We start from the raw sequence: 23,176 nt of genomic DNA, 5'->3' as shown, positions 1-23,176 counted from the left end.
AGCCAGTAAGTACACTGGACCTCTTATAATAATACCAACTGTTCTTGTTCCTTTTTTTATGTGGTAGTAATGAGTAACAAAGATAGTGGGAGGTTATGTAGTGGGGTAAAAGTTGCCAAAAATATAAATAACAAAGTAAAGTACAGAAATGTGAATTTTTAACTTAAGTACAGTAACAAGAGTATTTGTACTACGATACATTGGTCAAAATAAGAGAAAATTATTTCTAAGCGAACATTTTGAGTAAAGTAAATTGTTGTTTCCTTCACGGATTTAACGCGGTATTTTGAGCAAATGAAACCGCTGCACAGCGAGTGAAATCTGGTGACTTGAGATGAAAATCTGCCGTGCTAAAGCAGCCTACAGGCTACAAGTGCCACCGGTTCCTCTCTTTTAAACCACAAACCTCCAGAGAGTGGTTTCATGGTACCTTCAGACCAGTCAGGAGGAGGAGGAGGAGGAGGAGGAAGATGACGAGGCTTGTAATATTTGTTTGGTGCTGCCACTCACACACACACACACACACTGGACAAAGCTTCGCAGGCTCTCTGGCACCATATGAAAGACCCATGTTTTCACAGCATAGTGCAGCAGATTCAACTGTCATTTTCTTTTTTTTTTTATTGCACTCTATTCCAAATTTGTTTTTGTGCCAGTCGCCATGGCGACACAACACAGTGGGGGGTCAGTCGGGGCAGAGACGGCAATAGAAAGGACGTTGTTGTCAGCAAGTGTATTTGGTTGTCCATCAGTCGATGTCTTGGTGTTGCTGTGTCTATGAATGTCCGTGTATGTGTGTGTGTGTGTGTGTGTTCCAGTAATAAGTGCAAAGGTCTACATGAACAAAGACAGAGCCATAAACCAGCTGGACTTTGACATGGTTCAGTTTCAGTTTCCCCTGAGGAAGGAAAACACAAATGAAACAAAGGACACAACAAAACAGGATAAGACTGATAAGGAGTTTAGACATTCACCAGAGAACAATGCACATGTAAGATAAAAAAAAAACCCTCCAAACTTAACCCCCGTCCGTGTGCACTTTTATGTGTTTCTACTATAATCCAGACTCTTCTGTAGCAGAGTCATCTCACAGACATGCGGGGACAGTGGCTGTGAGCTCACATACAGTGCAAAGAGGGACAACTGTAAAAACAATTGCTGTCTCTCTGCGGTTTAGCCGCCCCGCGTTTAGTTCCTCCGCGCGCTCTGGATCACTCCGCTGCCAGGAATTCTTCCTGAGCGGAGACGTGAGGACAGAAAGAGAGGACGAGGAGAAGACGCCAGCGACTGTCGAGTTGTCATTTCTGAGACTCTCACAGGCTGTTGATGGGATTTCAGCGGCCAGCGAGACTCACAGTGGGATGACGGCCGATGTGAAAAGGCGTCTTGGTAACCGGCGCAGACTTCCTGCTCTGAGCAGATCAGCCAAAACAAGCCACATCTCAGTTTTCACCACAGTCCCAGGCAGGACGACTGATGTGTACGGAAGAGTGTTAGGGCCACATGTAAAAAAAATGGGAGATTAAAGATTAAAGAAAAGGTCAGGATTCTGACTTTCTTTTCTCAGAATGTAGATTTTAATCTCTGAATTATTACTTATTTTTCCTCTCAGAACTATGATTTTAATCTCAGAATTATGACTTTTTTCTCAGAATTACAACTTTAATATCAGAATTCTGCCTTTAATCTCAGAATTCAGATTTTAATCTCAGGATTATGACTTTTTTTTCTCAGAATTACAACTTTAATATTAGAATTCTGACTTTTTCTCAGAATTCTGTCTTTTTTTCCCTCAGAATTACAACTTTAATATTAGAATTATGACTTTAATCTCAGAATTATGACTTTTTTTCTCGAAGAATTATGATTTTTTTTCTCAGAATTTTTACCTTTTTTTTTTACCTCAGAATTCTGACTTTAATCTCAGAATTTTTTCTCAGTTTTATTATACGTGACCCTAATACTCCTCCATAGATGTGACCCATGTATGATTATTAATGCCTTTATGTATATTTGTGCACATTCGTAAGACTTTCAGCAGCTTGCTTGTTTACTAGCACCAAGTCATTTTAATAGTAACCCCGTCGCCTCATCACAGTTAAATATCTCATTTCTTTTCCTCATTTTGGCCTGTAATTCATCACATACAGAAAGACAGACATTGTCTCTCAGCAGCAACAAAATCTGCACTGGGAGGAAAAACACGGCTGCCATTTTCGGATGGAATGACAATTCATCACAGGGAGATAAAATCAAATTGTGAAAGACTTTTTTTTGTTTTGGTTTCTTTTTCCACACAGAAACTGTTTATGTTTATCCTCCATTTTAATGTTAAAGTTTCTGTGCTATTTGTGCTAAAATACAGCATAGGTCCACTTTAGAATGAATTTATTTGAATGTCCATGTGTCTTTAAGACAGTGCGAGCGCGTTTGTGCTGGAAAAGACACATGGAGGCGACACACACACACACACACACACACACACACACACACGCCAGACTTCAGCAAAGTGTCAGAATCAGCAGGCAGGAGGTGAAACCGTGATTCACAGAGAGAAGCAGCCGCCTCCTGCTAACTCCTGCGCCTCTGTGGTCTCCACTGAGATCTCGTCCATGTGACACACCGAGATGGTGGATATTTTAACCAGCAGGCAGCAGATGAAAGGTGCCCAAGTGCTGGTGACTCACTCAGAGGACACATACGGCTTCATACGTCTGTCAGGAGGGAAGTGATGCCAAATGTGAGCAAAAGAAGAAGAAGAAGAAGAAGAAGCAGTGAACACCTGCAGGGGATCTTCAGCTAAAGTCAAAGTAATAATCAATGGCAGACTTCTATAAATATAAGGTCCATTTTGTGACCAGTGAATCCGCCTGCAGCCACTTTGTTTTAGTTCCGGTCGCAAAGTTTCTCAGGAAAAACCATGAAGCCCTTAAAGTATCTGGTTTGTGAAAGTGAAAGTCAGTCAAATCAGCCACAGGGAAACGGATTATCAGCACTCAACTGTATTTCCAAACTTTTCACAGCAAAAAGGAGATCAATGATGCACTGCAGTGCTTCCCAAACACTGGGTCGGGGAGCCACAGACGTGTCGCGGGAGATTTGTTTTGGGTCCCCAACCAAATTTGCATAAAGACTACACATAAAAGGGTTATGAAAAAGAAGATCTGATTTATATTGTGATTGTGTTAACTAATAATTACAGAGACACTTGAAAATATCACGATATATATATTTATATATATATATATTATTAAAGCAACGGTGCAGAAACACAAGTGTATATAAAAATAATCATTCACTTTCATGATCTTAATGGCACAACGCATCATCAAAAATAAATGACATATCTTTGTTGCGTCTCATTGATCATTGATCATCGGAGCAAAGCCAATTTCATACTAGGATCAGTTTAATTGTTATTTAATCGCTTAACTTCCTCCAAAGACCGTATGTACCAGTATTAATATGAATGATAATTGCACAATAATTACTGTTTTCCTTAGGGATCAAGGAATTTGGTTAAAACCGATGTCAAAGAAAGATTCTGTGTATTGTTTATTAGCTGTTTCCTCAGACATTAAGGCTATTAATAAGTTATTTAATGAATAAATTAACTCTATCACAACACGATATACAAACTAGGAAAGTTTCCGTGACCCTCAATGTTTTTATAACTCTCGTGATGCAATTTTCAGTGATTAATTAATTAAGTAAAGTTTCTTTAATGCACTTCTTTACTCGCCCACGTGAAATCAAATGAAATGTGTCTGCTTTAATGAGGCATCAGCCCCAGACTGATTCAAACAAGACAAATCACCTCTTTATTTCCCCGTTGACGCATACGTAAATCAGGGCCGGCTGCATGTCTCCTCAGACTGCTCGACAGGTTTAGTGAGCAACGGAAAGATTTCAGGTCACTTCCTGGCGGCAGGTCCTCACGGCGATGAGTCACAGGCGTTTTTAAAAGTGTTCATTCGTCACAACGTAATCATTTTTGAGCCACGTTAAGATGACATAGGGCTGCCTGTACGCCTACAAAGGCAGGATTAAATCAGGGACTGTCAGTAATAAAGCCGTCCAGAGGTGGAGCTGTTGAATCAACAGACGATATCTCAGCCGGGTTCCACTGGGAAGGAGCAGTGAGTGATTCAGTGATTCATCAGTGGCTTTTTTCCTCCTGCAGCTGCTGAGAGAACAGAAACTGTTCTGCCCAGGTTTAAACACACACACACACACACACACACACAAGGCTGCCTCGTTTAATCCAGATTACACTGAGTCACGTCTTCTTCTGCATATATGCACTCACCACTCGTACAAGGCACGTGATGATCAGCAGATGTTCTGACACCGCAGATAGTTGCATAGTCTGACTAAAACTGATGAACTACAACCAGGGCCTGCCCAAGTCTTCATGAGGCCCTCTGCAAAAAAACATTTTGGGGGGCCCTTTATCAGCATCAGGTACAGAGCGGTTAATGACATGATGCTTCTTGGGGAATTCTTGACAGTCCTGAGTCTTGAACCGGGTTGGGTACCCGAGGGTGAACCAAGCCAGTCTAGCTCCACCCATTAACAATACCATTAACTCTGGTACCCCCAAGGGAATGGTACCAATGGGACTGGTTGTTTTGGGACTATTCCTAATGGAAACACACCATCGTTTCATTTGGCAAAAAACAGACCAGTAGTCCTCATGGAGAGCAAAACCTGCTCCCAATAAGGCGGAGTCTCATTTTAGAGGAACAGGGTTTTTAAGTTCAGGACTAAACTTTCACTTGTGGTTAGCTTAAGGTTAGGGTTAGGCATCAACTGGTTATGGTAAAAGTTAGCGACAAGACTTTGTTTAGGCCAAGGTCTCTGAATCCTGGTCCTGGGGACCCACTGCCCTGCATGATGTTTGTTCCCCCTGCTCCAGCACACCTGATTCAAATGAAAGGGTCGTCACCAGGGTTCTGCAGAGCTTGTCGATGAAGCTGACCATGTGACCATCAGGTGTGTTTGAGCACGGGAACATCTAAAACGGGACCAGGATGGAGCCGTCCAAATGAATGGAAGTCAATTCAGTGTCCTGAGAAGAATCGCTGCACAAACACGTGTGCGTCGAGGAGAAAGTGTCTGACAGCCCCTGCATGTTTGTCTGACAGGTATCAGCTGACTCTGAGCGAATGCTTTCGGGGTTCACACATCCCGATATTGTTTGCACAAGGCCCAGTCACGGATGTTTGATTATGCCTTATCTCCCCCCGGCGAATCGGAGCCTTAATTGAGCCCGGTTTGGTTTACAGATCCATGAAAGGCTTGGCCGGCACTCCGGCTTCTCCCTCGCGATGAATGGGGCTGCGTTCTGGGGCCAGACCGTGCTGTGGGCAGGCCTTTGTTTCCACTGACTGATGGCTCTGGGTTGTTGAACGGCTTCCAGGAGATCGTTACTGACTTGATCTGACAGCAGCGCTGGGGACTGCCAGCGGCCGACGGGCCTCGGCTGCCAGCGCGGACAGCTGCAGAGAGCCCGGGGGCATCGTCCGAGCACACTGACCCCTGCTTGTAGCTCAGATCACCCACTTCAGACCAGATTATTTCCTGCTGCAGATGTTCCTTCCGAGCAAAGCAGTTAATCCCTCTTCAGTGGTGTCAAGTCCGTTCCCGAAAGCTGCGCACAAGAGTTGGTTTGGCAGTGTTCCACGGCGTCGTTGATGATTGGGGCATTTTCAGTGGGCAAACCGCCAAAGTGATTTACAACCAACATTTCTGCACCTGACTAAGAGAACATTCCACTCACACAGTGTAGCTGTTTATTCCTAATGGTAACTGGTCTGTATTCATGCATTTCCCTTCCACTCACCTGTTCACTCACACGTTCACATGCTGCCAGCACAGCCGTCAGATGCAACTTGGGGTTAAGTGACTTTCCCATGCAGGGATACATCTGCATGTAGAGCAGCAGAGTCAGGAATCAAACCCCCAACCTTCTGAGTGAAAGAACTCACTCTACCACTCAGCCACCGTGGCCCCTGAATCTGGAAACTCTATGTCAGAGGTCTCAAACGTGGCCTGCGGGCCAGATGCGGCCTTCCAAACAATTTCATGTTGCCCACCACTTAATCAACTGATAATGGCGTTATTTCTGTATTTTTTTTACAAAAATTTACATTGTAAATAAATAAATACATTGTTAATGTGGACTTTATATCATTCCACATCAATAGAGGCACTTTTATTTTGAAATATCCTGCCCCCTGCTTTATGTGAATCTGTATCTGCAGGATTGAGGAACAAGAAAAATGGGTTAATGAGCAGCTGAGTTGAATAGGTGTACCTAATAAAGTGGCCACAAAGCTAAAAGAGATGTTTGGTGGATTCTGGGAGATTTTCTATAAGTTATACAGTAATTTTTTTAAGTAAAATGAATAATGGAAAATGAGTCTGTCTCTAATGTTTTATGAAACATTATTTTTCTTACAATAAATGCAATTCCAAAATAAAGTAAAAACTGGAGCTGTGTTGTGTTGTTTTTGTGGTTTGATGGTGAGTGGAGAGGAGGTGACCACACTGCTACCGCTGCTGCTGCTTTTTAATTACTTTCTGTTTTGAAGTGTTTTTTTGTTTTTGTTTTTAACACAATGAAGCTCTGTTCATGAGTTTATCTATAAAACAACATGAGCCGCCCTCTCAGTGTAAGGTCGGTGAGGAGTGTGAGTCTTTTATTCCAAACAGAACAGAAACTCCGACTATCTCCTCACTACTATTTCCTTTCCTTAAACTTATCTTGTTGGCCTTCAACCTGGATAAACATTTCCCGCAAAGCCCGGAGCTGTTGGAGCACCGTTTTCTTTCAGCCCAGGCCGTAATTAATGACTTGTGGTCTCATGTGGTAACAAAAGCTGCATATGCAAACTCTAAAAATAACATCTCTGAAATGTGTTGACCAGAATGAGCCACTAAAGCTGACATAGGTTGTATGTATTTTGTTGTTATTGATGAACAATTCCACAGATTTGCTTCAATTTTAATGTAAAAAAAAAAAGAAGAAATAATCGAGAAAACCCCCGTACAGCTGGATGTTTAATGAGGAGATTCAGGTTAAGTGCTCTCTGCCGGAGACGTGAACGAATGACCCGTCTGCTCATTAGCTGCTTCTTCCTCGTGCTAATGGACACAGTGGACAGTCTTCAGATGCTGCTGCAGCCTCGTAGCTCAGAGTCATTTTGTTTTTCTCTCAGGGGCTAAAACATGAGGTCGTAGCTATACATCATCCTGCAGAGTCATTTCTAGCTTTTGATTGGCCACCTGTTGCTGTAAGAGGAGAGTAAGGCCTTATCCACACAGAAACAGAACCTGCCCGATAAGATCTTTTTCTTTTTTTATAAACATGGTATTGTTTCAAGAAAGGGTATGACATCACTGTCACGTCATGTTCTCTTGAAGAAGACCTGAAACTACTGAGTGAGATCATAAACTTGCATACAAACCGGTGGAGTTGCTCCTCGGTGGCCATTCGAGAGAATACAAGTTACACCATCTTCCTCGTTGGCTTCGCTTTAGCCATGTTTCCAGTTTCCAGTTCCATGTTTCTAGTTGTGTTTACCCACAATGCCCTGCGTTGTGAAGCGAACCGAGACCTATGTTTTTAGGCGGACCAGAGTTCCCTTCCAAACTGAAGCGGACCAGACATTCCGAGCAAATGAACTAGGGTTCAATCAAGAAGGGTTGGTGTGAATGCACCCTAGGTGGAACCATGGTTTGGTACCAATAGTACCAAAATAACCGTTCCCAGCTGTTCCATTCTTTGGCACACTTTCCTTAGGGTACCAGGGTAAAACGGTACGGTACCGTCAGCTGAGGTCACTCCCTTAATATTGGGGTCTATAATCATACAAAGTTTGATGTCTTGTTGAGACAAACAGCCACAAACTACACTGTTTGTTGTCATCACATCGGTAGGACGTCACACCCTACCGATGTGGCCACACCCTGCCGACCAAGGAGAGGTACTGTTCCCAATCAGAACATGAGTCTGACCTAGGGCTTTACCATTCCGAAACCGCACGGCATTTTAGAACGACTCCATTTTTAATATACGCTCTATTATGACAAACTGGTGAAATGTCCCTCTCCATACGCGCAGCGATGGCTGCAGTAATTTTGTCTTCTCCATCTCGAGGATAATCTGATTCTCTGGACTTAATTCCTGGCAACAACAACTTGATAACACACACACATCACACTGCCCGGGAGACGCTGTCAATTTAATCCAAGTGAAGAGTGTGAGAGACAAACTTTACTGTGGCTCTGACAGAACAGACTCAATCCTGAGGGCCAGTTTAGGAGAAATCCTGCCCCCTCGCCCACTGCCCTGTTTCCCACTACCCTGTTTCCCACTACTGCAATGAGCACCTGTCTCTCTGTAATCGCAGCAGTGCACCAGAGTGCCTCGTCTCCGGACCATTAATTCACCGTGGCTATGTACATAACAGTTGTGCATGTTAGTGTAAACATTAAGTTTGGCCGGCAGCCACGTCCTCCGATCCAACAGCTGAGGCCGATCCCAGGAGGAAGGATCTCATCTGAGAGGATCTTTCTAGCCGAGACTGATGGGAAATCAATCACAGTTTGTCTGTCAGATCAAATTCCGTTTCACAGATAGACGCGGAAATCACTCGCTAACCCTCGCGTAGCTGGAGTGTCATCTTATACGTCTGATTGGCAGCTGCAGAGCTGCGGAATGCTCGATAAATGTTGCAGGTGGGGGTCAATAAAAGAGTTAATTGGAGGGATTTAATGGATGCATGTACGAGAAGAGTGGGTACAAGCCCAAGGCCTAGCTAGTGGGAGCCTGTGGGTTCACCAGCCACTTTATTAGGCACAGAGGACACATTATTAAGTGGCAGGAGTTGCTGCTGCCCACTGGACATTTTGGGCAGGTTGTTCTCACCATGTCACATGACTACACGCATTGACTCGCTGCCATTTTAACTGCCTGGTAGATATTTGTGTTAAGAAGCACTTGAACAGGTGTCCCTAATAAAGTGACCAATGATTGTAACTCTAATGCATAACACATTTGTAGGAAAATTGTCACTTTTAATAGTGAAGTTTGCTTTTCATGGCAATGACATACAGTGGAATTGAAAAGAGTTGCATGCTGGATTCGTACACCGGTGCAAAAATCACCTGCTGGTTTTAATTTAGACATTTGATTTTAAAATGACAGTATATTTACAGGTTCTTAATTATAGTTTATTTATTTACAGACTCAGTGGCTTCAGTCGGAGCTGTACCGATGCCATGTGGCGATCCAAGCTTGTTCAAACAAGCCATTAAAATGATCTACAGCTGCTTTCTAACCCAGAGCAGGAGAACATTCTGTGCTGTTCATCATCTTTGTCCCCATCACAGAGGAAAAGTGATAAAAAACTGAACGTGTGTCCTCCTCCCACCCCGTGTACCGGATTGCATAGATAATAAAGATTTAATAAGTGACATGAGGGATATTTGGAAGAGGGGGGTCATGTGGCAGGGGCAGCCATACATCTTGTTCTCTGCCTGAGTCCAAACAAAGCTCTCTGGGTACAGAGTGTCTCCAGAAATAGCCCGATTCTGGCATTGCTCGAGGCCTTATAAAGCCAGGTACGAGGAGTCCGGATGGCAGGGATCGAGCTGTCTCTGGGCCCGGATCACGCCAGAGCAGAGCTGAGATAGTGCAGGGTTTGTGTCGTCTCTACAGTCAAGACATGTTTCCCTCGCTGGCTCTGCCCTCCAACACTCTGACAGGAAGCTCTGTGATAGATCAGGACTCTTCCGTGACTCTTTCACACAAAGACATGAGGGCTGGATATCGTCATTTGTTCTCGGCAACCCTCTCCGAGACCCCCGGTTGTTGTCTTCTCGCTGCCTGACAGCTGCAGAAGCATTAGCTTCTGCCCTTTTTCAGAACTTCACCAAACGGCAGGTTGAGGATAATACAATTTTTTTCAGGGGTGTAACAAAAAAGACAAGAATGCTGTGTTTCGATTGTAGTACGGTGCAGTTTGGTACAGTACGTGCAGTTTGTAATCGGTAAAGCTCTAGTTCAGGCATGTGTTTGCGACTGAGAACTTATACAGTACAAATATTTGATAGGCTGTGTGTGGCTTGTGCCCGATGGCCATGTAGCGTGACGTTGTACCGGTTGTACCAATGGAAGGTTGGGGCTTCTTATTTTGGTACTATTCCTAATGGAAATGCACCACACTGTACTGACATCAACATGCAGACCACTGTGTTAATCTAAATGTGCTTTATCAACCAATCATTGGTCTGTCTTTTGTGAATAGGTTCAATGAAACTGCTCTTACTTCCTCTTTGTATTTTCAAACTCTTGTCAAAGACTCTCACAAGCAACTCTTGCAAGACTGAATACCCAAGCATACAAGTACGTACTTGGGAGGTACAACTCAAGTTTGGAACAGCAGCGTACTTCCTTGTTCTATTGTTTGAATGGCGGGTCCGAGCAAGCGGATTATTTCGGTAGGACACTGTGAGCACCCAGCGCCCGCATAGGTGGAGCTGTTTAACGTCGCTGCCTAAACTATAAATGTGTCATATCTTGATACGCAAACCACATTTTTGAAACTCCAAATGATGATAAAACTGCGTTCCGCAACACAAGAAAAAGGTTGTATTTCAAGTTTTTACTCTGCCTACATGTTCAATTTAATTTAATTAAATTCGATTTTATTTGTATAGTGTCGAATCACAACATACATAATGTCAAGGCACGGTACAAAGACAACATCATCGAGAGCAGAGAAATCCAACAATTCACACAATGGGCAAGCACTATTGGAGAGAAAACAACTCCCTTTTAACAGGTGACAGAACCAGACTCAAAGATGTGCAGCCATCTGCCTCGGTATACAACAATTGTATCAAGGAATAAGTTTAGACAGAACAGTGCCGTGTTAAACTATACTGATATCAACTTTAGTTATAGGATAATAATAATGGTGACGACATGATAATAATAATAACAGCCTCTAAACTGGATCTGGATCCTGCAACCTGCAAGATGAGGACAGAGAGTGAGAGATCGATGCATACTTGTGCGGAATGGCAACAGTTCATATGAGAACCACACTCACTGCTCGTCTACTTGTGAACTGGAACAGTACTTGGACTGTGGCATATAAAGTACAGGAGTACGCAAGTATGGCGAAGTATGCACATTGAGAAACGCCCTTCCTTTGCTAAATTAGCCAATTGTGGGGCTAATAAAGCACTACCTTATCTTAGCATATATTAGCTTCCTAGCAACTAGCAGCAATGGTGCATTCCATTCACAAATGTAACTTGGGTTCGCCATTGTTAGCAATAGCAGTTGAAAACAACATTTTACATGGTATTTTGCTTAATGGGAAACAAGATAACAAAAGTGCAATTAGTAGCAAAAGTAGCAGAGGGTATGGGGGTTTGTGATGTTGCCCTGACTTTCTGAGTTTGTAATCATACCTGCTACAACTCGCCTCTTAGCAAGTTGCAGTAGTTTCTTAGCTAGACTCAATGTTTAAGCTTTGTGTTTCTAACGTGTTACCATGCTTCACAAGGTCAAATGCTTAACAGACAGATTAATATCAAATTGTTTTGAATTGTATTGTATCTTTCCATAATTTAGTAAGTAAGTAAGTACCAGTTGCAGCATAGCCCTTTTATCGAGCCACATATGAACTAGATTATCAACCAACTGAAGCAGTTGCAGAAACAAGGCCTCAAATCACTGTTGCATCCCAGGCCATAGCTGCTTTATTTTACTCACAAAAGAGTCTTAATCAGCATGAGTAGCTCAAGTTTTTCCGGTCTCTATGTTCCCTCACAGAGTTATCTTTGTGTGAACCTTCTCCCTCATTTCCCTGACTTCAGTCCACAGTAACGTCTTCTTACCTGGAACCGGAAGAGGAGGCGGGCATGGACAATAAGGTCAGAGTAACCTCAGAGGTGAGAAAAACAGTCTGATAGTGTGTGAGAGCCCATCTCTAATAATGTGGGAGCAGGGTGTTTAGGGCTGCAGGGTTTCCTGCTCAACACACGTCTCTATCTGCCTTTGCTCCCACTCACAGTGTAAATCAACTCCTGAAGGTCCCAGCAGGGCTTTGACTCTGGTCTAAAGTAAGTAACAAGTCTTGATGCAGCTTAATGCAACACTGTACACTTCAAAGTTACTCTCGCCGACACAAACACAGGTTACATTTGTGTTAGCTCAGAGTACACGGTCGTGTTTCAACAAGGTAGGTAGACACAGAATCCACTTTAGTTGTAAATGTCCTACATGAACCGATCAAGTATGATTAGGTTCAATGGATGTTCAGTGTATAAAGGAACATTGTTAAATATAACACTTTCATTGGAAAGGAAACAATGAAGAAGTTACATTTAACACTCTTCCACAACATATTTGGTCCTGATTTGAAATTATGTGAAATTGATGTTACTTTAACGCTGCTAAATATCTATAAAAATAGCTCCAGGTTGTGCCTCGTTGTTTGTCCTCACGGCAGCAGCAGGAGTTGCTTCGCACTCGCAACATTTGAAAACTCGCTAATTTGTTTCCTCGTTTATCACTTAATTAACTTCCAGCATTCTCAGCCACGAGTCTTGACGATCAATATAAATCACCGCTGCAGACGGGGACCCGCTAATGAGATCTGATTAAGGACCGGAATTACACCCGCCGCTGCCTGGAATGATTAGAAATCACTAAGTATCCCTCTATGCTATTAAAAGGCCATTTAAATGGCGTCCGTATAACCTATTTCTGTCTGTGACAATGCAGTAATTACAATGAGTCGGACAGAGGTGAATGAATGGCACCCTCCTCCTCTCTCCTCTCAGAGCTTTCTACTTCCACACTGGCATAAAACTGCTGCACCTCACCCAGAACACAGTGTGTGCGATGACGGACTGATTTTTGTTTTCACAGGCTCTACATGTGGGACGACAGCAGCAGCAGCAGCAGCAGCAGCAGCTGCGCTTCCATATGCTGCGTAACTTTAATTATGTTTCTATTAGACCCTGAAATCTGAGGTGTGTCACACATGTTCCGGAGTTTGTTTCACAGTCTGAGAGCCAGAAGCAGGAAACACAATGAGTAGCTTCACACTGAGTCGACACAGGAAGAAACTTTTCCTGGCGCAAATACTTTGTAACTCTACTTGAGTATAAAGTGCACTTGTACTTTGTTATTTGTATTTCTAGCAACTTTTACTTTTACTCCACTACATTTCCTCTAACTGTCTTTGTTACTCGTTGCTACCAAATAAAATCAGAAGATGAAGAAGAGTTGGTATTAAGGTGTGTGCTAACAGGTTCTGAAAAGCTGAGAAGTTGCACGTCAACGCCTATGTGTGGTTATTACGGTAATTCCGCTTGCGCTGTTGCAGGAAGCACGAGAATTGGCGCCTTTGTCGCCAGAGACGAGAGAGAGTTGGAAAAACACCTGTACATACATTTCCATTTTTTTGGACATTTGAATACTTTGTCTCAACTACATTTTAGACTTTTAATACTTGTACTTTTACTTCTAAAACCTTAGTACATTTTATATCAAAAAATTACTTTTGATAGTACATGTCAAGAAATTTACTTAAGTAATATTATAAAAAAAGTGACTTCAACTTCTACCAAAGTCATTTTCTGGTAACATACATACAAGTATCACTTATAGGTACTTTATACAAAGACTGTAATTTGCCCTATTTAGATTTGGATTAGTTTTACATGGTGAGGCGAAGGTAAAGTAATTATTACTGGAGCTTCTCAGTGATGTGCCATGTCAGAAATTGTTGGAATCAACCAGGCAGACAAACAAACAAACAAACAAACAGCTGGACTGCAGCAGCTCCATGTCTGTACAAATACATGCAGTGTTTTTGAGGGTATATTACTTTGGCAAACACAAACTTCTGAAAACGTCTTTAATCATCCAACGAGTCTTCTGAACTTAATAATGATAATATGTATATATTTAAATAATAATAATACATTGTTTATATTTGCCTGTAGCACACGGTTAATCTTTAATTAACAGGCAAGTTTTTGGTGCTTGAGGTGTTTGTCTTTTGTGTCCTTCTGGCACTGGAATCGCAGGAGCGCGTCTGAGTATGGGCTTTAACACTCACACACTTCCAAGTCCCCACTTTGATTAATATAAAAAAAAAAACCAACAGAGCGTCTTAGACATGATTTTAGGTTGATTTAAAGCATGACAAAGAGGCGACCTGAAAAATGTCCCCTGTTCAACGGTGAGTCCCCTCTTTGTGAGTGTGTAACGACGCCAAAGTCCCCTGTTCTACTGGTTCACGAGTACACACACACACACACACACACACACAGAGAGCCTGCTGTTTATCTGTGGCAGTAAATGAAAACACAAACAAACAAACATGTCCTCATGATATCACGACATGAACGTGTGAAGCGACTGTGAGACGCGTCAGTATGTTTGGCCTTAATGTGTAAACTGCAACGCCGACGCTGTTTTTGAACAGACTTTATTGGCATTCTGATCCCAGGACAAGGCAGAGTGAAGATTTACAAACAGCAGAGGATAGAGGGTGAACAGAGTGTTTACATGAATAAATGAATATACGTTGGCGGCTGTGAGTTACTGTCACTTGACCAATTAGTTCCTGGTTTGTGGTGCACTGAGGCCTTTCAGTACCGACCGGAAATGACAGGAAAATAGAACGGTTACATTCGTACAAGGGAAAAACACTAAATCAGTGATACTTATTTGATTTATGTGATATGGTATTGGTAAATCCCAGTAATATACTGTAGGACATAAGTTATACAGTATTTATACGAGAAGATACTGCTAAATGATACACTGCAACACATATTTCTTCTGAGGTTACAGAAAATGCATAATATTTCTAATATAATAATGGAAAAATACTGCTAAATAATACAGTCTAAGGCATAATTACTGTGACGTGATAGTCGACGAAGATGAAGGTGATTTTAAAACTGTAATTTCTCTGTCAATTCACACCTGTTTTTCACTCAATTAAATGTGGGAGCTCCTGGAATCCTCCTGACGCTCACAAACCAAAAATGTACTCTCTATCATCAACCATTCTGGAAAAACGACAACTTTAAAACACGTTGCTTTCTCTGTTTTTCAACGGTTTTGGACAGTTAGAAACAGGTGTTTGGAAGGGGCAGGGGGAGGAACAGGGAGGGGGAGGGGCTTGTGAGTCAGTCTCTCTCTCCCTCTCCTAGTTTTAAAGGTTGATTCCACAAAAATGCTACTTTGTCAAAATACTTTCAAAGGTTCAATCCACCCAAATTGGCAGCAAGAAGTTTCTAGTTCTAGCTAATTTTCTAATGTTATAATGAGTTTCCCCTGTTTCAATGTCTATAATGCAGATTGTACGTGACTGCAAAGATACATGAGTCCACGAGTCTAGCATTTATTACTTAACTGGCTTTTCTTGTAAACAATAAATCCTGGTCAAAAACTGCACTGACCCTTCCTTACTTAAGTTAAAGTATCGGCTGATTTGAGTCACAGTCTCTTCTGCCTTTGATAGGTGAAGAGGTGAAGACATGGGAGCTTCACAGGTGCATCATCTTTTTATTTATCGACGTTTGGCATTTTATTTTATATATTAATTGTTTTGGTTGTTTTTGTTTTTAGTCTGTTTTTGTCAAGGAACTGAACTCTGGAGACCTGATCGGAATTTTTTTTATTTTCTGATTGGCTGATGATAGGCTGCTCATTGAAGAGAGCTGTATGAATCTGACAACACAAAGAAATCACTGAAATGGGGGTGGAGACTTGAAGTGAAAGTGAAAGTACCAGCTGATTTGAGTCACAGTCTCTTCTGCCTTTGTTACGTGAGGAGGATAAGACATGGGATCTTCAAATGTGAGTCTCCTGATGATCATTTCAGCTCACTGATGTGTTTGTGCTCATGTTTTTAGGTGTTTTGTTTGTTATTATTATCGTGTCACACAACGTGACTGTGTCCCAGCGCGCAAAGCAAGGACTATAAAGACATGGTTTCACTTTCAGTTTTTCGGTGGAAGAACTTGACACATAACATACCATATCATGTATGTTACATGTTTTTTCTTATTTTGTCTTTGACCCAGTTACATCTACTGCTGCCCATTCCAAACAGGCCACTCTTGTTATATAGATATGTGTAATTTTAAAGAGGTTTTCATGGTTTAATTTAATCTTTCTACACTGTTGTAAATGAGATGTTTTTTATGATTAACACTCTGGTTTATTTTAGTAAAGGAGCAAGAAAAAGAGGCAGAAACAGTAGTTGATAAATTGGGGGGGGGTTAACATTAATTTCTAATATGGTGAAAAATAAAACAATGTAAAGATCTTTGTTTTAAATTCTCTAACATAGGCTGTTGTACCTGGTCTGAACACATGGACATTAGAAGTCCTGCTTCAGAGGTATCTTTGACTTGTCATGACAGTTGTAACAAAAAAATACCATTTATCAACTGTGGGGGGAGCCAGAGAGCAAATCCTTCATTGTGTTATGATTAGCTTTTTATTTTATATATTCATTGTTTTGGTTGTTTTTGTTTTTAGCCTGACATGAATCCTGGAGACCTGATCGAGATCGATCGTATGGTATATAGCCACTGGGCCGTTTACATCGGAGAAGATGAAGTGGTTCATCTTGTTCGTGAGTGACATGTTTGTGTTTACTACATTCACACTGGAGGACAATCTTTAACTTTGATGTTCCTGTGTAACACATTTTCCTCTCTCACAGAAAATGATTCTGGTTCAAAGACCAGTTTTTCATCATTTGGCAAGACGTCTTCAAAATCAGATGTGAGACGCGACAAGCTCAGTGACGTGCTCAACGGCAACAGCTACCAAGTCAACAATCTTCTGGACGACAAGTACAAGCCTCGCAACCCTGACGACATCGTGAAAGAGGCCAAGAGCAGGATTGGACCGTCAAAGTACGATGTCGTCTTTTACAACTGCGAACACTTTGCGACAGAGATGCGATACGGCATATATCAGTCGCAGCAGGTGGGTGTCATGTGTACAAACAGAGAGTGTTTAGTAGATATTATTAAAGACAGTTTCTTTAATAATAGAAACTGTCTTTCTACTACATGGTCCCAGCACGACTCGACTCACCTCGACACGACAAGGCACGGTTATTTTGCTTTTCCATCAGTGATAGTACCTGGTGCTTTTTGTAGTTCCTGCTCTTGAACTTGGAACTGAACTAGATCAGTTAAAGAACACTTCAAAATCCTGAAAACACAAGTTAATCTCCAACATTAAGCAAAGGAAATGTCTAAAATGTCAATATTTAACAGAGGAGTCTGGTATATTTAGCGACCACGCTGCTGAAAGATGGCGATCATGAGCCACGAGCCAAATCACAAACCCTGCCACTGTTTTCCAGTTCAGCCACTGTGTCACCGCTCATGCAGGAAGTGCTGAATGATTCTGTGAACAAATCCTTTTAATCCACTGATTCTAATGATTCAGTTACACCCAAAACAACTAAACAAAACAACAACAAAGTCACAGCAGTTTCATTTCTCTGCCCAAACTACTATATTGTAATGTGTCCATCTATCTGCTGTATGAAAAGTGCCATACAAACAAAATGTGATCGATTGATTGATCTTATCTTTCCAAATGATTTTATGTTGATCTCTTGCAGGTAAATGAATGGACTGTCGCAGCAACAGGAACAACAGGACCAGCAGCAGTAGTAATAGCAGGAGCAACAGCAATAGGAGGAGCAGCAGCAGCAGCAATGGCTGTTGTGGCGTGTCCTGTGGGGTTAGTGGTGATAGCAGGGCTAACTGTGGCTGGGCTGTCACGAATCTTGGAAAGAAAAAAAAATGATTGATCTTATCTTTCCAAATGATTGCATGTTGATCTCATGCAGGTAAATGCAGGAGCACTGTTTTACACTAACTGTTGTCAAATCATGTGACTTTTCCATAAACATTAAACTTTCCTTCATGTGTCACTATGTTGCCTTTTAAGTGTTCTCCCCGTGTGTGCGTGGTTTTCTCCGGTTTCCTCCCACAGTCCAAAAACATGCAGATTTGGGGATTAGGCAAATTGGACACTCTACATTGACTGTCGGTGTGAATGTGTGAGTGGATGGTTGTTTGTCTCCATGTGTCCCTGTGATGGACCATGACCTGTCCAGGGTGTGACTCCGCCTTTTGCCCCATGTCAGCTGGGATTGGCACCAGCAGCCTCATGTGGCGGATGAAGCCTCTGAGATCCAAAGAGGTCAAAGAGACATTTTGTCCCTAAATTGGCAGATTTGGATTTTGGAAGGAGCGCCAAAAGGGTGCAGTACTAATCCACATAAATTCAGATTGAAATTAAAAGGAAACTTCCTGTTTCCACAAACAAATTCCACTTCACACTAATAGTAGACCACCTCAGGATGACCCTCACAAAACATCAGGCCATTCTGATGTGGCATTTCAAAGTAAAAGCCCTCTGAATTGGCGGAATTGATAGATTAGAGATCCGACATGACGCTCTGTTCGGAGCTGACGTTCACCAAAGTCTATCAAGACATCTTAACACTACAGCTTTCACCCATTCACATGCTTCAACATGAGGTTAAGTGTCTTGCTCAAGGACACCTATAGACTAGCGGGGCCAGGAAATGAACCCACAACCAGTTAGGCTACAACTGAGCTACTATGGCTCAATTCTGACTCCTCCCTTTTTTGGCATGTTGGATGTTTACAAAAGCTGCAAGACGTTGCTTCTCTGGCGTCCAGAGGGAATAAAACACTATTGTGATTGGTTTATCAGAGATTCTGTTGGCGTGAAATCAAATCACTGGCAGATTCTTTTGTGTTCTCAACTCGGAATTTGTGAGCGAAGCCCAGAAAAACATAGCAGCCCCTTGTTTGACAATATAACATAACATAGAGTGCCTGCTCAGCAATGCACACCAATGAAAACTCCTCTATTGTTATCTTTCTGTGTTTCTTCGTCCGCCAAAATTTTGCCACGAAACTCGTCCCACAGCTTTGAGAAAAACCCCACACATTCTTAATCAAAATGTGTAACTTTTCGAAGCATTTCAAGTAACCATGGCGACAAAAACTGCGAAATATTTCCCACATACACACATAATGGTAAACAGTCGGAAAAATGATCACAACGCAGCCCATTTTGGAGCCTCACAGTGTCGTCATATTTTAACACAAAGATGTGGTTGAAACTTTAAACGGGTCACAAGATTTGAGACTTCTTTCACCTTAATTTACATTTTGATATACAATGCGGTTTTTTAACAGTCGCAGTTTAGGTTTTATACTTTTTTTGGACAACTTCAGATTTTATAATGAGTGTGTATGGCGTGGCTACAGTGGCACACTCAGCTGAGGTTCATGGAGACAATCACACAAATCTCGAAACAAACTCTTCTCCTGCTCACAATTTCCAACCTACACAAACATGTTTTACAGAAAAACGTTGCTATGGTGGTTGTCTATCCCTGTGTGTTATTTTCATTGTCATATGACTTGCAGTTTTTCTTAAAATCACCTAAAAGCGCAGAGAGTTCTGCTCAAATACTCTCATTGACCCCCATGTTAAAACTCTACTTTGTTATTTAAAAATCAAGACGATGGGGATTTTAAAATTGTCATTTCTCTGTCAATTCACACCCGTTTTTCACAAATTTGAATGTCTCCTGAAAGCCTCCTGACACTCACAGACCAAGAAAGCAAAACAAGTTGCGTTCTCTGTTTTTCACCAGTTTTGGACAGTTAGAAACAGGTGTTTGGAAGTGGGAGGGGGGAATCAGGGAGGGGGAGGGGCTTGTTAGTCAGTCGCTCTATCGCTCGCTCTCAAAGTTTTAAAGGTTGATTCCACAAAAATGGTACTTTGTCTGAATAATTAGAGTTTTAAAGGTTCAATCCACCCAAATTGGCAGCAAGAACTTTCTAGTTCTAGCTTTTCTAGTTTTCTAGTTTACACTGTTTCACAATCACTATTGCAGATTGTATGTTACTGCACAGATACATGAGTCCACGAGTCTAGCATTCATTACATAACTGGCTTTTCTTATCAACAATAAATCCTGGTCATAAACTGCACCTGTTCCTTCCTTTCTTAAGTGAAAGTATCAGCTGATTTGAGTCACAGTCTGTTCTGCCTTTGATAGGTGAAGAGGTGAAGACATGGGATTGTTCCAGGTGAGTCTCCCGATGATCACTTCAGCTCACTGATGTGTTTGTGCTCATGTTTTTAGGTGATTGTCTGTTATTATTGTGAAACACTATGTGCACTAAAGTATTTGTCCTCACGTGATAAGTATTGAATTCAGGTGTTTCAGTCAGACTTTGGGCTCTCGGCCTCTTATCTCCAACGAAGGACAATCTTAATGCTTCAGCAAACCAAGACATTTTGGAAAATTCAATGCTTCCAACTTTGGGGCAACAGTTTTATTCATTTCCAACGTGACTGTGTCCCAGTGCGCAAAGCAAGGACTATAAAGACATGGTTTCACTTATTTGGTGGAAGAACTTGACTGAACCTATTTTGTCTTTAAACCAGTTACATTTACTGCTGTCCATTCCAAACAGGCCACTCTTGTTATATAGATATGTACATTTTTTACAGAGGTTTTCATGGTTTAATTTAATCTTTTTACAATGTTGTAAATGAAAAGTTTTTTGTGATTAACACTCAACATCAAACTGACATTTTGGCATTTTATTTTATATATTCCTTGTTTTGGTTGTTTTTGTTTTTAGTCTGTTTTTGACAAATCACTGAATCCTGGAGACCTGATCGAGGTCGACCGTGGGAATTATAACGACTGGGCCGTTTACATCGGAGGAAATGAAGTGGTTCATCTTGTTAGTGAGTGACATGTTTGTGTTTACTACATTCACACTGGAGGAGGACAATCTTTAACTTTGATGATCCTGTTTAACACATTTTCCTCTCTCACAGCAAATGATTCTGGTTCAGACAAGACTTCCTCTAATGCAGAGGTGAAGTGCGAAAAGCTCAGTGATGTACTCAAAGGTAACAGCTACAAAGTCAACAATCTTCTGGACGACAAGTACGAGCCTCGCGACCCTGACGACATCGTGAAAGACGCACGCAGCAGGATTGGTCGGAAGTACAGAGTCGTCAATTATAACTGCAAAGACTTTGCGACAGAGCTGCGATACGGCAAACCAGAGTCACGAGAGGTGGGTGTCATGTGCACAAACAGAAACAGTGTTTAGCAGATATTATTAAAGACAGTTTCTTTAACGTTATGTACATCTCATCACCCTCACATTTGGCTTTTTATTTTATATATTCATTGTTTTGTTTTTGTTTTTAGCCTAAAAAGAATCCTGGAGACCTGATCGAGGTCGACCGTGGGAAATATAGCCACTGGGCCGTTTACATCGGAGGAAAGGAAGTGGTTCATCTTACTAGTGAGTGACATGTTTGTGTTTACTACATTCACACTGGAGGACAATCTTTAACTTTGATGTTCCTGTGTAACACATTTTCCTCTCTCACAGGAAATGATTCTGGTTCACAGGCCAGTTTTTCACCATCTGACCAGACGTCTTCAAAATCAGAGGTGAGGCGCGACAAGCTCAGTGACGTGCTCAACGGCGACAGCTACCAAGTCAACAATCTTCTGGACAAGACGCGCAAGCCTCGTGACCCTGACGTCATCGTGAGAGTGGCAAAGAAGAGGATTGGCTCGTCAAAGTACAATTTAATCAGTGCAAACTGCGAACACTTTGCGACAGAGATGCGATACGGCAAACCAGAGTCACGGCAGGTGGGTGTCATGTGTACAAACAGAGAGTGTTTAGTAGATATTATTAAAGACAGTTTCTTTAATGTTATGTAGATCTCATCACCCTCATGTTCTATGTTCACATGTTAATGCTTTAAAAATCTTTTCTACTACATGGTCCCAGCACGACTCGACTCACCTCGACACGACAAGGCACGGTTATTTTGCTTTTCCATCAGTGATAGTACCTGGTGCTTTTTTTAGTTCCTGCTCTTGAACTTGGAACTGAACTAGATCAGTTAAAGAAAACTTAAAAATCCTGAAAACACGAGTTAATCTCCAACATTTAGCAAAGGAAATGTCTAAAATTTCTAAAATGAGGAGTCTGGTGTATTTAGCGACATCGCTGCCGAAAGCCGGCGATCATGAGCCACGAGCCAAATCACAAACCCTGCCACTGTTTTCCAGTTCAGTGATTCACGATTCTGTGAACAAATCTTTTTAATCCACTGATTCTAATGATTCAGTTACACCCAAAACAACTACACAAAGTCACAGCAGTTTTATTTCTCTGCCCAAAGTACTATACTGTAATGTGTGTGTCTGTCTATCTATCTACCTATCTATCTGTCTATCTGTCTATCTATCTATCTATCTTGTTGCTGTTGTGTCGTGTGTTTGTGTCTATAGGTTTCAATTTGCTGTATGAAAAGTGCCATACAAACAAAATGTGATCGATTGATTGATCTCATCTTTCCAAATGGTTTTATTTTGATCTCTTGCAGGTAAAAAAATGGGGAGGAGCAGCATTAGTAGGAGTAGCAACAGGAGGAGGAGCAGCAGTAGTAACATTGGCAGCAGGAGCAACAGTAGCAGTAGTGTCTGTTGTTGGGGTGTTGTCTGGGGGGGTAGGGGTGGTAGTAGGGCTAACTGTGGTTGGGCTGTCACAAGAGAGGAAAAAAAAAAAAAAAGATTGACCTTGTCTTTCCAAATGATTTTATGTTGATCTTTTGCAGGTAAATGCAGGAGCACTGTTTTTGGTGTGGTGGTGTTTGTGGGGGTAGTGCTGATAGTACAGCTAGTGCTGTCGTCATGAGACGGGAAAAAGAAACAAGGACATGATGACACAACACAACAAGAAGCAGAAACAACACAAAAATCACACATATAAAACTTATAATAATTATGTTATAAATTGAATTCTATTGATTCTAAATCAGAAAGTCTGTCTTGATTAAACATTTAAGTGTTATATTATTCTGTAAATGTTAAACTACATGTGATTACATATTCACTGTATTAACGTTTATCAAATCATGTGACTTTTCCATAAACATTAAACTTTCCTTCATGTGTCACTATGTTGCCTTTTACAGTAAGTGTTCTCCCGTGTGTGT

General features: G+C 41.6%; 3 protein-coding genes across 3 annotated transcripts in view; 2 read left to right on the top strand and 1 right to left on the bottom strand.

Annotated features, from left to right (window-relative positions):
• LOC122783405 (phospholipase A and acyltransferase 4-like) overlaps positions 1–23,176 on the bottom strand; it is a 56,717-nt gene that overhangs the window by 5,479 nt on the left and 28,062 nt on the right. The gene's annotated exons all lie outside the window — the stretch shown is intronic.
• On the top strand, positions 15,818–18,014 carry LOC122783406 (phospholipase A and acyltransferase 4-like). The gene is made up of 4 exons (XM_044048185.1): positions 15,818–15,907; positions 16,595–16,691; positions 16,782–17,050; positions 17,700–18,014. Exons 1-4 carry the CDS (start codon positions 15,893–15,895, stop codon positions 17,889–17,891), a joined length of 573 nt encoding a protein of 190 aa, XP_043904120.1. The 5' UTR covers positions 15,818–15,892; the 3' UTR covers positions 17,892–18,014.
• On the top strand, positions 19,878–23,152 carry LOC122783402. The gene is made up of 6 exons (XM_044048180.1): positions 19,878–20,220; positions 20,782–20,890; positions 20,984–21,228; positions 21,366–21,462; positions 21,553–21,821; positions 22,565–23,152. Exons 1-6 carry the CDS (start codon positions 20,206–20,208, stop codon positions 22,754–22,756), a joined length of 927 nt encoding a protein of 308 aa, XP_043904115.1. The 5' UTR covers positions 19,878–20,205; the 3' UTR covers positions 22,757–23,152.

This window comes from Solea senegalensis, linkage group LG16 (genome assembly GCF_019176455.1).
Source record: "Solea senegalensis isolate Sse05_10M linkage group LG16, IFAPA_SoseM_1, whole genome shotgun sequence".
Lineage (NCBI taxonomy): Eukaryota > Metazoa > Chordata > Actinopteri > Pleuronectiformes > Soleidae > Solea > Solea senegalensis.
This window is presented reverse-complemented; position numbering and strand designations above follow the sequence as displayed.